Source organism: Melanotaenia boesemani, chromosome 22, assembly GCF_017639745.1.
Source record: "Melanotaenia boesemani isolate fMelBoe1 chromosome 22, fMelBoe1.pri, whole genome shotgun sequence".
Classification (NCBI taxonomy): Eukaryota; Metazoa; Chordata; class Actinopteri; order Atheriniformes; family Melanotaeniidae; genus Melanotaenia; species Melanotaenia boesemani.
In genome coordinates this window covers 28,703,228-28,718,505 of record NC_055703.1, presented here as the reverse complement: position 1 = coordinate 28,718,505, position 15,278 = coordinate 28,703,228, and the positions used below count along the sequence as shown (strand labels likewise).

Sequence of the window (15,278 nt, the reverse complement as noted above, 5' to 3'; positions counted from 1 at the left end):
GCGATCTTGGAGCAGTCTGTGGGATACTTGCTTGGATTCATTTCGAAGGTGAAGAGAACACTGAAGAAGGAAACCATTGCAGAGCTGGGGATCTCCGGAATACCGGGTGTTCAGGGGTTCCATCCTGGTGTTGTTTTCGGTTGAGGTCGGACCTTCTGTTATGAAGGACCTCACGGAGACTGGACAGGATTGACAGGTTTATTGCTCACAAGATGATCTGTTCAGAAAGGATATCACTAGTTCAAAGTTCGTACAGAGTCCAAGGAATCAGCTGGGTCAGTCGGGACCGGCACGAGGAAGAGGAAGAGTTCAGGTTGTATGAACAAGGTCCGACGAAGACTGGCAGGAGAGCTGGCGCTTATAAATACTGGAGCTGGGATTACTTGCAGGTGTATTCCATTAGTATTCTTGTGAGGAAGCTGCATACATCTCCTCACTAAGCAGGTGCTCAGTAGGAGACCACACACATACATGCCCTGCATACACTTTAATATCCTTTTTATTTGTGTTTCTTTAGTTTTTGTTAATGTATCTATCCACTAATATTGGATCCTATTAGGTTGGGTAATACATCGGGTTTGGATTATTTTCAGTGTGTGTTTTTGTTGCTAATCTCTCTCTCTCCCTCTGAGGTGGTTTGAGGATCAGCACCTTCATGGAGGCGCGCCCATGAGGGTGTTAACCAGGGCCTGGTGTGCTGAATTGGCTGATTTGGCACGCACCAAGTGGCCAGAGAAAGGGGGGAGGATGGGATGATAGTGTTTATTTTTGTGTATTTGCTTTATTGATTTATGTAATTGTGTTAAGTTAAGCATTTGGGTTAAAGGGGGTTGTAATGGTGTATTTGGTGGGAAATGGTGTATGTTAATCTGTGGTAGTGTTTTGGGAGTTACAATTGTATATACACCCATTTCTGTATGGTAATGGGGCTGACCGTAGGTTTTTATGCACTGTGTAAATATGAAGGTGGTTGGCCTTGTGAGGGTTGGTCAGAGAACGGAGGTGTATACGGCTGATTGTAACTGGCGATCTGTGAAGTAAAAAACCCTGAGCTCAGTGAAGACTGGAGTTGAAGTGTGGTCTGTTCGTCATTGGTGGGAGTCCTCTGGAGGAAGTTGGTGTTCGATCTCCTTAAAGGATTGAGAATCCGTAGGGTGGGAGCCTCAAAACCTAACAATTCTGGAGAGGGAGAGCGGCGGTGATTGACAGGAGCAGGTGTGGGCGTAGCAGAGTCTGGTGCAACGGTGGCAGCTACATCAGTGATGCTAACTAAGCTACGTGGTGCTAACATTTAGTAAGTTTTCAGACCCGTCTAGTGACTATTTCAAAGAAGCGACTAGCAACAAATCTAGAGACTTTTTCTGGTGTTATTGGAGACTTTTGGAAACCAATGAGCAGCTTCAGCCCCTTCCCCTTTTTCGTGTCCCTCCCACTTCCACAAGCCCCTCACCCATCCATCAGCACCCAGCTCCAGGGCAGGAGGTCCCCTCTGCTCCAGGACCAGACTGGAAGCTGCTGCTAATCCCGTCACGTCCCGTCCCGTCACATATTAATGCATGTTAATGAAGCATGTGTAGAAAACACTACCTGTCAACCACCTGTCCACCACCCGTCCTCCATCCATCCACCACCTTCACCATCCATCCACGATCCGTCCACCACCCATCCTCCATCCGTCCACCACCCGTCCTTCATCCGCCCTCCACCTGTCCACCATCCTTCAATTATCCGTCCACCACCCGTCCTCCACCCATCCTCCACCCGTCCACCACCTGTCCATCATCCTTCAACTTTATGTCCACCATCCGTCCTCCATCTGTCCTTCATCTGTCCACCACCCATCCTCATCCATCCTCCATCCGTCCACCATCCATCCTCCATCCGTCAACCACCAATCCTACATCTGCCCTCCACCCGTCCACCATCCATCAACGATCCGTCCACCACCCGTCCACCATCCATCAACGACCCGTCCTCCACCTGTCCACTTTTCCTAGACTATCCATCCACCACCCATCCACCACCCGTCCGCCATCCGTCCACCATCCGTCCTCCATCTGTTAATAATCCGTCCCCCATCTGTCCACAAACAGTCTTCCATCCATTCACCATCCGTCCACCACCCATCCACCACCCATCCTCCACCCGTCCACCACCTGTCCATCATCCTTCAACTTTATGTCCACCATCCGTCCTCCATCTGTCCTTCATCTGTCCACCACCCATCCTCATCCATCCTCCATCCGTCCACCATCCATCCTCCATCCGTCAACCACCAATCCTACATCTGCCCTCCACCCGTCCACCATCCATCAACGATCCGTCCACCACCCGTCCACCATCCATCAACGACCCGTCCTCCACCTGTCAACTTATCCTAGACTATCTGTCCGCCACCGGTCTGCCATCCATCCACCACCCATGCTCCATCCGTCCACCATCTGTCCACCATCCGTCCTCCATCCGTTAATCATCCATCCCCCATCTGTCCACCACCCATCCTCCATCCGTTCACCATCCATCACCCACCCGTCCACCACCCATCCTCCACTCGTGCACCACCTGTCCATCAGTCATCCATCCTCCATTCATCCACCACCCATCCTTATCCATCCTCCATCCATCCACCATCCATCCTCCATCCCTCCACAATCCATCCTCCACCCGTCAACCATCCATCCTACATCGTACCTATCTTCCACCCTCCATCTTTCCTGCACGACTCCACCTCTCTTTTCTTGTATAGAGATGTGAGGACGGGTCGTCTGTAACTTGGTGAGAAGAACAAGATGAAGACCAGGGGCCGTATTCCTAAAGATTCTTATTGCAAAGAGTTTCTCCTAGTGGCCAAACTCTAAGAAAATTGTAAGAATCATGATGTTTTCTTAGAATTTCCCCCAAAATTGAAGAGTAGATCTTAGTAAAGATAAAAGCTATTCCTAAAGAATCTTAGCTCTGAACAGAGCAGGGAAGAGGACTTTAAAGATGCTCAGGAATTCCCTCAGCAGTGGACAGAATGGTGGACGGAAGAGGCTGGAGAGATATTCTCCACTTGATGGCAGTGAATTAATTAAACGTTACAGACTGGATGGTGCAGGAATCATATTTGTGGTTTTTCGTGAAATAAACCTCACAAAACACTTTATGCTCATTGAACAACTGATCCAGGAGCAAACACGGTTCCTCTGTCCAGCTGGTTTCCTTCTTCCTTCTTCTCCATCGCTGTTCTCTGGTTTGTGGAAGATCTGAACGCCAACAAGCGCTGCTTCTTATAGGCCGTCACCAGTCACACAGTGATGGAAGCTGAGCCATTTTACCCTTGTTAATACCAAGTGAGATGAAATGTTAAAAGCTGAAAGAACTACAACTACCAGCACGGTAAATAAATGGCTGGAAATAAATAGAACTACCAGCAAATGTTCAGTTTCTGATATGAAACGATAGAATAAATCCGCCCACTAAACCTCCCAAACCAGCATGTATGAGTCTCTGTGACGACACAAACCAGTTTTATGCCGACTGTAGATCTGATGACACGATTCCAGCTGGTCCAACTGTTTCATAAACACCAGGCTGGAAGTCCTCATCATTTATTTTATAGCTGCAGCTTTGTAGATGTCAGGAGCAGTTTTTATTTAAACAAAACTTTTTTAATATATATTTAATATAATAAAGGATCTTTTGAAATAATATGAAAAATGTTTTGATAAATTCCAATCTGCAAAGGCACAGAAACAACTGAGGAAAGCGACGTAGCAGACAGTCTGAAAGGAACGTAAACCTGCAGCAGACCATGGACAGACAGGTTTATGGGTTTCATTTTACCACAACAACGCGTCGCACAAAAAACCCGATTGATATTTCCCAGCAGCAGACTGAAACACTGCATGAATATCTGTCCATCTTCAGCGTCCTCTGTGTTTACATGGGTAAAGAGGAATGTGTGTCCCACAGCAGGATGAGACAAGCTGTCCATTCACTATCAGGACTGTGAAGTACCGCTCCACCTTGCCAGGTGTCCTTCTGCAGGACACACACGTTCAGGAAAACATCCACATTATCGATGCATATACGACCTGTGAAATCTAATGAAAAACTTCAGGATGTGTTTTTTAAATGAAAAGGTTCATAGAAACAGACATGTAAACATCAGTTTATCTCCTGGTGAAGACACACAGTCCTCTTAGTGGAAAGATTCAGTGTTTTGTGGAGACGTTTTGTCCTGCAGCTGTAATCTGAGCATGACTAACCGTCGAGCCCGTTAACTCTCCTGTCTGCTCCTAACCTTCGCTGTCTTTCTCACCTTCTCCTGTCTGGCAAAGTCCTCGCCATGTATGAAAATGTTTTAAAGTGCCCGACTCCTGGCTGTTCTGGACGGGGTCATGTCAATAGCAACAGGAACTCCCACCGCAGGTGAGTGAGCGGCCTTCAGCCGGCTGCTGTCACCTGAGCCAGAGTGGCTGGTTTGTGCAGGATTTATTCAACATTTATGTGAAATTTAACCAACATTTAACCTACATTTATCCGAGATTTAGTTGAAATTTATCCAAGATTCACTGAAATTTATCTGAAATTTTGCTAACATTTAGTCGATATTTAGGATTTATCCTAAATTTATCAAATATTTATCCAAGATTTTTCAAAATTTATCTAAAATTTAGCTGACATTTATCCGACATACATCCAAGATTTAACATCCAAGGATGTTGACATTTATCTAAGATTTATCCAAAATTGAACCAAGTTTAATCAGACATTTATCCAATGTTTATATGGAGTGTTATTTACATTTATCTGACAATTATCTGAGATTTATCCAACATCTATCTGAAATTTTGCTGATATTTAGTCAACATTTAAAATTTATCCTAAATTTATCAAATCTTTATCCAAGATTTGTCTAAATTTATCTACAATTTAGCTTTTTTATTAGACATCTACCGCATTGTTATCGATGAAGTTTCCAGACATTTTTCAGATAATAATCCAAGATTTACCCGACATTTATCTAAAGTATTGTTGACATTTGTCCAAGATTTATTCAACATGTATGTTAAATTTAACCAACATTTAACCTACACTTATCTGAGATTTAGTCGACATTTATCCAATATTTATCTGAGATATTGGATAATATTTAAAAATACTGGATTTGATTTATTTTCTGGAACAAATAAATAAACACAATAAATACTTAAATAATACAACAGAAAAAAATCCCAGAAAATATAAACAAACTAAAACGTAATTTTGCAGAAGATTTTTAAGCTTTCTTTTGACTCTGAAAGAAAAAAAATGCTTTTGTTCTGCAGAAAATGTCTTAATTTTACCCACAAAACATGAAGTTGAAGTGAAAGGAGCTAAAAGTTGGAAGTGAAGGTGTGTCTGATTCATCAGCTGTTAGCATGCTAACACATGCAACAACCAGCATATTTATAAATTACGTTATAAACGTGTTGTTTAAGTTCTCTCATGTAATAATTGAGACATACTGTTTTTGTGGCTTTCTGGGCACACGCACATTTTCCCAGTCAGACATAGATTAGCAACACACACCCAGCACACAAGCTAAATGCTAGCACACTAGTGTAGCTTTCTTTTCAGCTCGGCAGTTTCATGACAGGCAGTCGCCATGGAAACGGTTTCCATGGCGACTGACTGCTGTCCATCACACACTCCAGCCATCTGGTCAGAGCGTTCATTTGTTCCATGTCTGAAGTAGAAGTGTGAACACTGACAGCCAATCAGCTGCTTCTGTTCACATCTGCTGATTTCAGCCATTTATGTTATTTGTAAAAAGTCTATTTCATCATTTTCCTTGAGGAGCTTTGAAATGAGTTGGGATGCTCCGCAGTTTGTCATCCCCCCCCCTTCTTGAAGTTCAGGCTTGGTGGTCATCTAGTGGTCCCAGTAACCCTCAGCGTACTGGTTAACTGGCTGGATGAGAAGGGGCAACATCCCTGTCAAGCAGAGTTTTAGGTTCAGTTCCACTAAAACCAGTTTAATCTTCAGCCTTTAAATGAGTGGTCGTAAAGATATCTGATGGTTCTAACCGCTGAGTCCAAAATCTGAGTCCAGAATCTAACCCAGTCCTGCCTCCCTCTAGTCTGTCCGGGTGTCCCATCGCTGCTGCAGAGAAGATGGCCAAAGTCCACGAAAAGACCCACTCCACGGACAGCACCAGCAAGACCAGTCAGACGTCAGATCGTGTCCTCAGGTACCGCCCACTCCGAGGATCCGAAACCAGTTTCTGTCCAGTAACAGTAACTTGGATGCGGGTCGGTAATTATTAAAGCAGTGGGGTGTAAATGACTTTTCTTCAGAAGGGGCCTCACCACCGTTTTACAGGCAGATGGGAAGACGCTGAAGGGACTAGTTCACGTGTCTAAAAGCTCAGGCTCAAAGAATCCATGAAATGTTAAAATGTGATGTGGGAACAGAGTCTAAAAGGCAGGTTGTGGGTTTAGTTGGGGGAAAACTGGACATCAACCAGGACAAACTCTCCAGTGTTTCCTCTGTAAAAGCAAAGCTCCAAGTCTGTTAAGATTAACTGGATCTGAAAGCATTGATTTTACTTCTGAAGTGGTCTGAAAGTCCTCCAATCAGCGTCTGAGTCAGGCCTGGAGGACTTGTTCAAATCTGTGTTTATTAAAACATCAGAGGCTTTTAAAAGGAATTTGGGGTTATTCTTGTTTTCTGTAACAAGACTGGAAAATGAAGCGTTCCGGCCTGTCTGTCTGTTTTAAGATGGGATTTAAGTTCTTTAAAAATTCCTAAATGAATAACTAATTTTGTTTTTCTCCATTTCCTGCATCTATCTGGCCATGGGCCTACTTCCTGCTCTGAGTTTTCTTTGTCAACCACTGAATGTTCTACGAGAATTATTCTGTCTGGAAATCTAAACATTTGTCATCTTTGTTCCTTTCAGGCCGATGTGTTTCGTCAAGCAGCTGGAGATTCCTCAGTATGGTTACAAAAACAACGTTCCCACCAGTACGCCGCGGTCCAACCTGACGAAGGAGCTGGAAAAATATTCCAAGACCAGCTACGACTACGGTGGCTACGACGGCCAACATGCCGGCTACGGGAAGAGAGGCCTGAACACCAAGACCCACCACGGGCGGGACACATCCCCGAAAGGATACGAGGGTAAAAATACATATAAAATAAAATACAAATAAAATAAAATAAAAAATACAAATAAAAGCACACATCACCCTAAATCATTGGTTCCCAACATGAGGTCCCCCAGCCCTGGTCCTGGTCCCGGTCTAGTCCTGAGGAAGGTCTGAGCTGGTATTTTGGTATGACTTGTTTTCCTACGTCACGCCTCTGAAAACTCTGTGTCCAGATTCTAGACATGGATGGAGAAAAAGCAGAGCAGAGGAATGGAGGGATGGATGGATGAATGGATGAAGGTATGGATGGAGGGATGGATGGGTGGAGGGATGGATGGATGGATGGAGGTAGGGATGGATGGATGGATGGGTGGAGGGATGGATGGAGGGATGGATGGGTGGAGGGATGGATGGATGGATGGAGGTAGGGATGGATGGATGGATGGGTGGAGGGATGGATGGATGGATGGAGGTAGGGATGGATGGATGGATGGAGGTAGGGATGGATGGATGGATGGGTGGAGGGATGGATGATGGATGGATGGATGGAGGTAGGGATGGATGGATGGATGGATGGATGGATGGAGGTAGGGATGGATGGATGGATGGGTGGAGGGATGGATGGATGGATGGATGGATGGAGGTAGGGATGGATGATGGATGGATGGATGGAGGTAGGGATGGATGATGGATGGATGGATGGAGGTAGGGATGGATGGATGGATGGATGGAGGTAGGGATGGATGGGTGGATGGGTGGAGGGATGGAGGGATGGATGGAGGTAGGGATGGATGGATGGATGGATGGAGGTAGGGATGGATGGGTGGAGGGATGGATGGATGTCTGCTTCTTTGGCTGGGAGCCATTAGTGAGCTGTAGGTAGGATGTTTTCAGACAAGGTTTCATCCTCTTCCATCATCACATCTCCCTCCCTCCACCTCCCGCTCTGACTCTCCATCACACTTTTGGTCGCCTCGGCGACGGTTTTTCTTTCTCCTACTTCTGGTTTATCATTTACGGGGAAAGAAAAGAAAGTGATATTCATTAACACAAATACCAAAAAAAGGAAATCCTGTCTTCTCTTCGTCTTATCTCCTCGTCCCTGACACCGAACTGACAGCTCAAATTAAAACTGATGCAGGGGGTCTAGAGGCTCTGAGGGGTCTGCAAGTTCCAGGTGGTCTGGAGGGTCTTAGGGGTCTGGAGGGTCCCGGTGGTCTTGAGGTTGTTTTCGGTGAAGTCTTGTTTTGGTCACCTCGCTGTTGGTTTGGATCTCTATTCACTAGTTTATTTTCCATGTGTTTGATGTTTATTTTCTGTTTATTTATTGTTTTTTTGTGTGTTATAAACAATAAGCATTTGCTGGACTAGCATCAGCCCACCAATCAGCTGTGAGCGTTCTTCATCCCTGCAGTGAAACGCTACTGTAAGACGTCCAGTCCGGCCAGCAGCACCACCAGCAGCTACGCTCCCAGCAGCAGCAGCCTGAGCTGTGGAGGAGGAGGAAGAGGAGGAGGAAGAGAAGGAGGAAGCAGCGCCAGCAGCACCTGCAGTAAGAGCAGCTTCGACTACACCCATGACATGGAGGCGGCGCACATGGCGGCCACGGCCATCCTCAACCTGTCAACCCGGTGTCGGGAGCTCCCTCATGCTCTGGGGGGGAAACCCCAGGACCTGCTGACACAGGTAACCCCCCACAGCTTTTATGTGACCTCTGGAACGGAGACCTGAGGGTCCACCATGATTGGGGACTGATGGACTCTAGTCTTAGGTTTAGGGTTAGGGGTCAGTGTTGGAATCTAGCCAATCATGGCTGAAAAGTTCACGTCTCTTCATAGAACTGTTGTCTGATCGACACACAGGTAGAAAAATTTAAATTCCTGGATCTGGGAATCTGGTTTTCTGGTGACCTGAATATTTCAGGACTCAGTTTGAATGAAGAAATCTTTTCAATTTTTAACAGAGATATTAACGAGAAGCAGTAAATCAGTATTTCATAACAAAAGATTTACGCCTGAAATCAGATGAAATTATTCCAGATGATGAACAGCAGATCAATAATAATCCGAATGTTCAGCTTCGATTTGCCTTTAGGGAATTCTGGTTTTCTTTTCCTCTGTCTGTCCTGATTGGCTAGCGTCTTTCCAGAATTCAGCAGAAAACTGAACTATGAGAGAAACTAAAACTAAAACCAGATGAAGACCAGAAGTCTGACCATAAAAACCAGTAGGTAAAGGTTAAAACCCTGTGGAACGCCACCTGAAAAGGGTGGATTATGGTTTATAGAAATTACATGGATCTGATGTGTCCACCAGAGTCCAGAAGGTGACCTGGACGACAGCAGTGCGGTGGACGTTGCAAGTCAGCCCGGCGGTCCAGAGGGCAGCGGGACAGTGTTGACCCCCCTGCAGCCGATGTCGCCCCAACGTCAGGCCTTGCTGAGCAGCCGCTGCTACCAGCTGACCGACACCGACTGCTGGGACCTGCCGGTGGACTACACCAAGATGAAACAGCTCAGTGATGAACAGGACCACAAGGAGGTAATAAGAAGCACCATGGCAACGCTTTACAGGGATGGATGGATGGTAGCAGTGTGGTAGTAGTATGGTAGTAATGCAGTAGTATGGTAGTAGTATTGTAGTAATGTGGTAGTACAATGGTAGTAGAGTGGTAGTAGTATGGTAGTAGTATGGTAGTATTGTGGTAGTAGTATGATAGTAGTATGGTAGTAGTATGGTAGTAATGTGGTAGAAGTATGATAGTAATGTGGTAGGAGTATGGTAGTAGTATGGTAGTAGTGAGGTAGCAGTATGGTAGTAGTGTGGTAGTAATGTGGTAGTAATATGACAGTAATGTGGTAGTAGTATGACAGTAATGTGGTAGTAGTATGATAGTAATGTGGTAGTAGCATGGTAGTAGTATGGTTGTAATGTGGTAGTAGTATGGTAGTAGTGTGGTAGTAATGTGGTAGTAGTATGGTAGCAGTATGGTAGTAGTGTGGTAGTAATGTGGTAGTAGTATGACAGTAATGTGGTAGTAGTATGATAGTAATGTGGTAGTAGTATGGTAGTAGTGTGGTGGTAGTATTGTGGTAGTAGTATGATAGTAGTATGGTAGTAGTATGGTAGTTATGCGGTAGTAGTATGGTAGTAGTATGATAGTAATGTGGTAGTAGTGTGGTAGTAGTATGGTAGTAATGTGGTAGTAGTATAGTAGTAGTATGGTAGTAATGTGGTAGTAGTATGGTAGTAGTGTGGTAGTAGTATGGTAGCAGTATGGTAGTAGTGTGGTAGTAGTATGGTAGCAGTATGGTAGTAGAATGGTAGTAGTGTGGTAGTAGTATGGTAGCAGTATGGTAGTAGTGTGGTAGTAGTACAGTAGTATTGTGGTAGTAGTACGGTAGGAGTATGGTAGTAGTGTGGTAGTAATGTGGTAGTAGTGTGGTAGTAGTATGGTAGCAGTATGGTAGTAGAGTGGTAGTAGTATGGTAGTAGTGTGGTAGTAGTGTGGTAGTAGTATGGTAGTAGTGTGGTAGTAATGTGGTAGTAGTGTGGTAGTAGTATGGTAGCAGTATGGTAGTAGAGTGGTAGTAGTATGGTAGTAGTGTGGTAGTAGTATGGTAGCAATATGGTAGTAGTGTGGTAGTAGTACAGTAGTATTGTGGTAGTAGTACGGTAGGAGTATGGTAGTAGTGTGGTAGTAATGTGGTAGTAGTGTGGTAGTAGTATGGTAGCAGTATGGTAGTAGAGTGGTAGTAGTGTGTTAGTAGTATGGTAGCAGTATGGTAGTAGTGTGGTAGTAGTACAGTAGTATTGTGGTAGTAGTACGGTAGGAGTATGGTAGTAGTTTGGTAGTAATGTGGTAGTAGTATGGTAGCAGTATGGTAGTAGAGTGGTAGTAGGATGGTAGTAGTGTGGTAGTAGTATGGTAGCAGTATGGTAGTAGAGTGGTAGTAGTATGGTAGTAGTGTGGTAGTAGTATGGTAGCAGTATGGTAGTAGTGTGGTAGTAGTACAGTAGTATTGTGGTAGTAGTACGGTAGGAGTATGGTAGTAGTGTGGTAGTAATGTGGTAGTAGTGTGGTAGTAGTATGGTAGCAGTATGGTAGTAGAGTGGTAGTAGTGTGGTAGTAGTATGGTAGCAGTATGGTAGTAGTATGGTAGTAGTGTGGTAGTAGTATGGTAGCAGTATGGTAGTAGTGTGGTAGTAGTACAGTAGTATTGTGGTAGTAGTACGGTAGGAGTATGGTAGTAGTGTGGTACTAGTGTGGTAGTAGTATGGTAGCAGTATGGTAGTAGAGTGGTAGTAGTATGGTAGTAGTGTGGTAGTAGTATGGTAGCAGTATGGTAGTAGAGTGGTAGGAGTATGGTAGTAGTGTGGTAGTAGTATGGTAGCAGTATGGTAGTAGTACAGTAGTATTGTGGTAGTAGTACGGTAGTAGTGTGGTAGTAATGTGGTAGTAGTGTGGTAGTAGTACGGTAGCAGTATGGTAGTAGAGTGGTAGTAATGTGGTAGTAGTATGACAGTATTGTGGTAGTAGTATGATAGTAATGTGGTAGTAGTATGGTACTAATGTGGTAGTAGTGTGGTAGTATTGTGGTAGTAGTACGGTAGGAGTATGGTAGTAGTGTGGTAGTAATGTGGTAGTAGTATGACAGTATTGTGGTACTAGTATGATAGTAATGTGGTAGTAGTATGGTAGTAGTATGGTACTAATGTGGTAGTAGTATGGTAGTATTGTGGTAGTAGTACGGTAGTAGTATGGCAGTAGTGTGGTAGTAGTATCATAGTAGTGGTAGAATGACGTCCAGTCGGCTTACATTTCATACCCGGGTCGTACTGAGGCGTGGAGGATGGTGAGTGACCCTGGCTGTTGGGGTGGATGTAGACCAGTTCTCCTGCAGGATCGGGGCGCCCCCATGTAGACTCAGGCTGCACTGTTCCAGCAAGGAACATTAAAATACTGAATTCCAACCCCAGCATGGTCTATGATTTGCAGGTTTTATGACACGCAGCAAATGACCACGTTTGTTTCGCTGGATTTAAAACGACGGAGACACAGATTTTAATTACGTTTGTTAATAAAGCTCCATGTAGCAGACGAGTTGCTCAAGCCTTGTGGCTGATGGGATTTTCTCCAGACCTGAAGACCTGCAGCAGGTCTAGAGGGAGACTATTATTCTCTGTTTTTTGTATTGGTTTTCTGCTACAAACAAGTAACACCACTACAGGGTGTGCAGAATTATTAGGCAAGTTGTATTTTTGAGGATAAATTTTATTATAGAACAACAACTATGTTCGCAATGAACACAAAAGACTCATAAATATCAAAGCTGAATATTTTTGGAAGTTGGAGTGGGGCTTTTTTAGTTTTAGTATCTTAGGAGGATATCTGTGTGTGCAGGTGACTATTACTGTGCATAATTATTAGGCAACTTAACAAAAACCAAATATATACCCATTTCACTTATTTATTTTCACCTGGGAAACCAATATAACAACTCAAAATTTACAAATATACATTTCTGGCATTCAAAAACAAAACAAAAACAAATCAGTGACCAATATAACCACCTTTCTTTGCGAGGACACTCAAAAGCCTGCCATCCATAGATTCTGTCAGTGTCTTGATCTGTTCACGATCAACATTGCGTGCAGCAGCAACCACAGCCTCCCAGACCCTGTTCAGAGAGGTGTACTGTTTTCCCTCCCTGTAGATCTCACATTTGATGAGGGACCACAGGTTCTCTATGGGGTTAAGATCAGGTGAACAAGGAGGCCATGTCATTATTTTTTCTTCTTTTAGACCTTTTCTGGCCAGCCACGCAGTGGAGTACTTGGATGCGTGTGATGGAGCATTGTCCTGCATGAAAATCATGTTTTTCTTGAACGATGCTGACTTCTTCCTGTACCACTGCTTGAAGAAGGTGTCTTCCAGAAACTGGCAGTAAGACTGGGAGTTGAGCTTGACTCCATCCTCAACCCGAAAAGGTCCCACAAGCTCATCTTTGATGATACCAGCCCATACCAGTATCCCACCTCCACCTTGCTGGCGTCTGAGTCGGAGTGGAGCTCTCTGCCCTGTACTGATCCAGCCACGGGCCCATCCATCTGGCCCATCAAGACTCACTCTCATTTCATCAGTCCATAAAACCTTAGAAAAATCAGTCTTATGATATTTCTTGGCCCAGTCTTGACGTTTTATCTTGTGTGTCTTGTTCAGTGGTGGTCGTTTTTCAGCCTTCCTTACCTTGGCCATGTCCCTGAGTATTGCACACCTTGTGCTTCTTGGCACTCCAGTGATGTTGCAGCTCTGAAATATGGCAGAACTGGTGGCCAATGGCATCTTGGCAGCTTCACGCTTGATTTTCCTCAGTTCATGGGCAGTTATTTTGCGCCTTGTTTTTTCAACACGCTTCTTGCGACCCTGTTGACTGTTTTGAATGAAACGCTTGATTGTTCGATGATCACTCCTCAAAAGCTTGGCAATTTTAAGAGTGCTGCATCCCTCTGCAAGACATTTCACTATTTTTGACTTTTCAGAGTCCGTCAAATCTCTCTTCTGACCCATTTTGCCAAAGGAATGGAAGTTGCCTAATAATTATGCACACCTGATATAGGGTGTTGATGTCATTAGACCACACCCCTTCTCATTACAGAGCTGCACATCACCTGATATGCTTAATTGGTAGAAGGCTTTCAAGCCTGTACCGGTTGGAGTGGAACAACATGCATAAAGAGAATGATGTGATCAAAATACTCATTTGCCTAATAATCCTGCACACATTGTAATATAGATCAGTGGCTGTAAACCCTGGTCCTCATGGCCGCAGTTCTGCAGGTTTTCCATATGTCCCTTCTCCAACACACCTGATTCAAATAAAAAATAGACCTAACAGCATGGTTACTCATTAACTTTGATCAGGTGTGTTGGAGCAGGGACACATGGAAAACTTGCAGAACGAAGGCCAAGGCTCCCGTCCACTGATTTATATCTTTAAATAGAACCTTCTCGTTTATGGAAATCAAATTATTTTTGTAGATTTTGTTTTCATAACAATGGACATTATGTCATCAAACTGGAATTTAAAGGCTTAAAACTATTTTAATATTTACACATTTGGCATCTTTTAATAAGGAATGAAGGTGATTTAAACAAAAAAGTAGAAAATATATGAACCTGTGATGTTTTTACAGCAGTTTTTAGGAGAGGACATTTTTGTCCTGAAAGAGGTCGGGCATTTGTCCTCATCCATCCAGTTGAACCAAAGGACAAATTAAAAGTTTTCAATAGAAATATTTTCTCACATAAAAATGATCTTAAATGGGTTAAAACTGGGGGGTCATGACCTGGAAAGACCAGAGGGCCTCACAAGGCTTAAGTATGTGATGGTGTCCTTCAGAGACAGTGAAAAACTTGTCGAGGACATGACGGTTTTAGTGACGTGTTGCAGTCTGTTTATTTCTCGTCCCTGCACCAGAGCGACGAGCTGGACCCCTTCCAGGAGCTGCTGGACGAGCAGTGCTACCCGGCCGAGGTCACCATGCCCAGCCCCAAGCACCACAAATACCCCCCCTGCAAGGAGGGCAAGAAGGAGCTCATCACGTAAGAGCCATCGTCCCGGAAACCCTCCACTCACTGCTTCAACATCATCATCATCCTGCTCCTCATCATCATCATCCTCATAATCATCATCGCCATCCTCATGATCATCATCCTCATCCTCATCCTCTGCATCATCATCATCATTCTCATGATCATGATCATCATCACCATCATTGTTGTCATCATCTTCGTCTGCATCAGCAGCAGCATCAGTATCCCCCTCCTCCTCCTCATCATCAGTATCCTCCTACTTCTCTTCCTCCTCATCATCATCATCAGTATCCTCCTCCTCAGCTTTATCAGTATCCTCCTCCTCCTCATCATCATCATCATCAGTATCCTCCTCCTCATCATCATCATCATCAGTATCCTCCTCCTCATCATCATCAGCATCAGAATCCTACTCTTCATCCTCCTTCTTTTCATCTTCATCAGTATCCTCCTCCTCCTCATCATTATCTTTATCAGTATCTACATGTTTCTGATGTTGTGATTGTCTGAGTTATGTGATTTATGTACTGAGGAGTGTTTTTTGTATCTCAATAATGGGCCCTT

The 15,278-nt window shown here is 44.3% G+C and overlaps 1 protein-coding gene across 1 annotated transcript in view; it reads left to right on the top strand.

Annotated features, from left to right (window-relative positions):
• The window catches only part of myt1la (myelin transcription factor 1-like, a), a 54,720-nt gene that overhangs the window by 13,884 nt on the left and 25,558 nt on the right, over positions 1 to 15,278 (top strand). The window contains exons 6-11 of the mRNA XM_041975151.1: positions 4,323 to 4,413; positions 6,107 to 6,217; positions 6,929 to 7,149; positions 8,533 to 8,804; positions 9,434 to 9,658; positions 14,599 to 14,723. Of these exons, the coding sequence (XP_041831085.1) occupies positions 4,323 to 4,413; positions 6,107 to 6,217; positions 6,929 to 7,149; positions 8,533 to 8,804; positions 9,434 to 9,658; positions 14,599 to 14,723 (1,045 nt within the window). The remainder of the gene's footprint in view (positions 1 to 4,322; positions 4,414 to 6,106; positions 6,218 to 6,928; positions 7,150 to 8,532; positions 8,805 to 9,433; positions 9,659 to 14,598; positions 14,724 to 15,278) is intronic.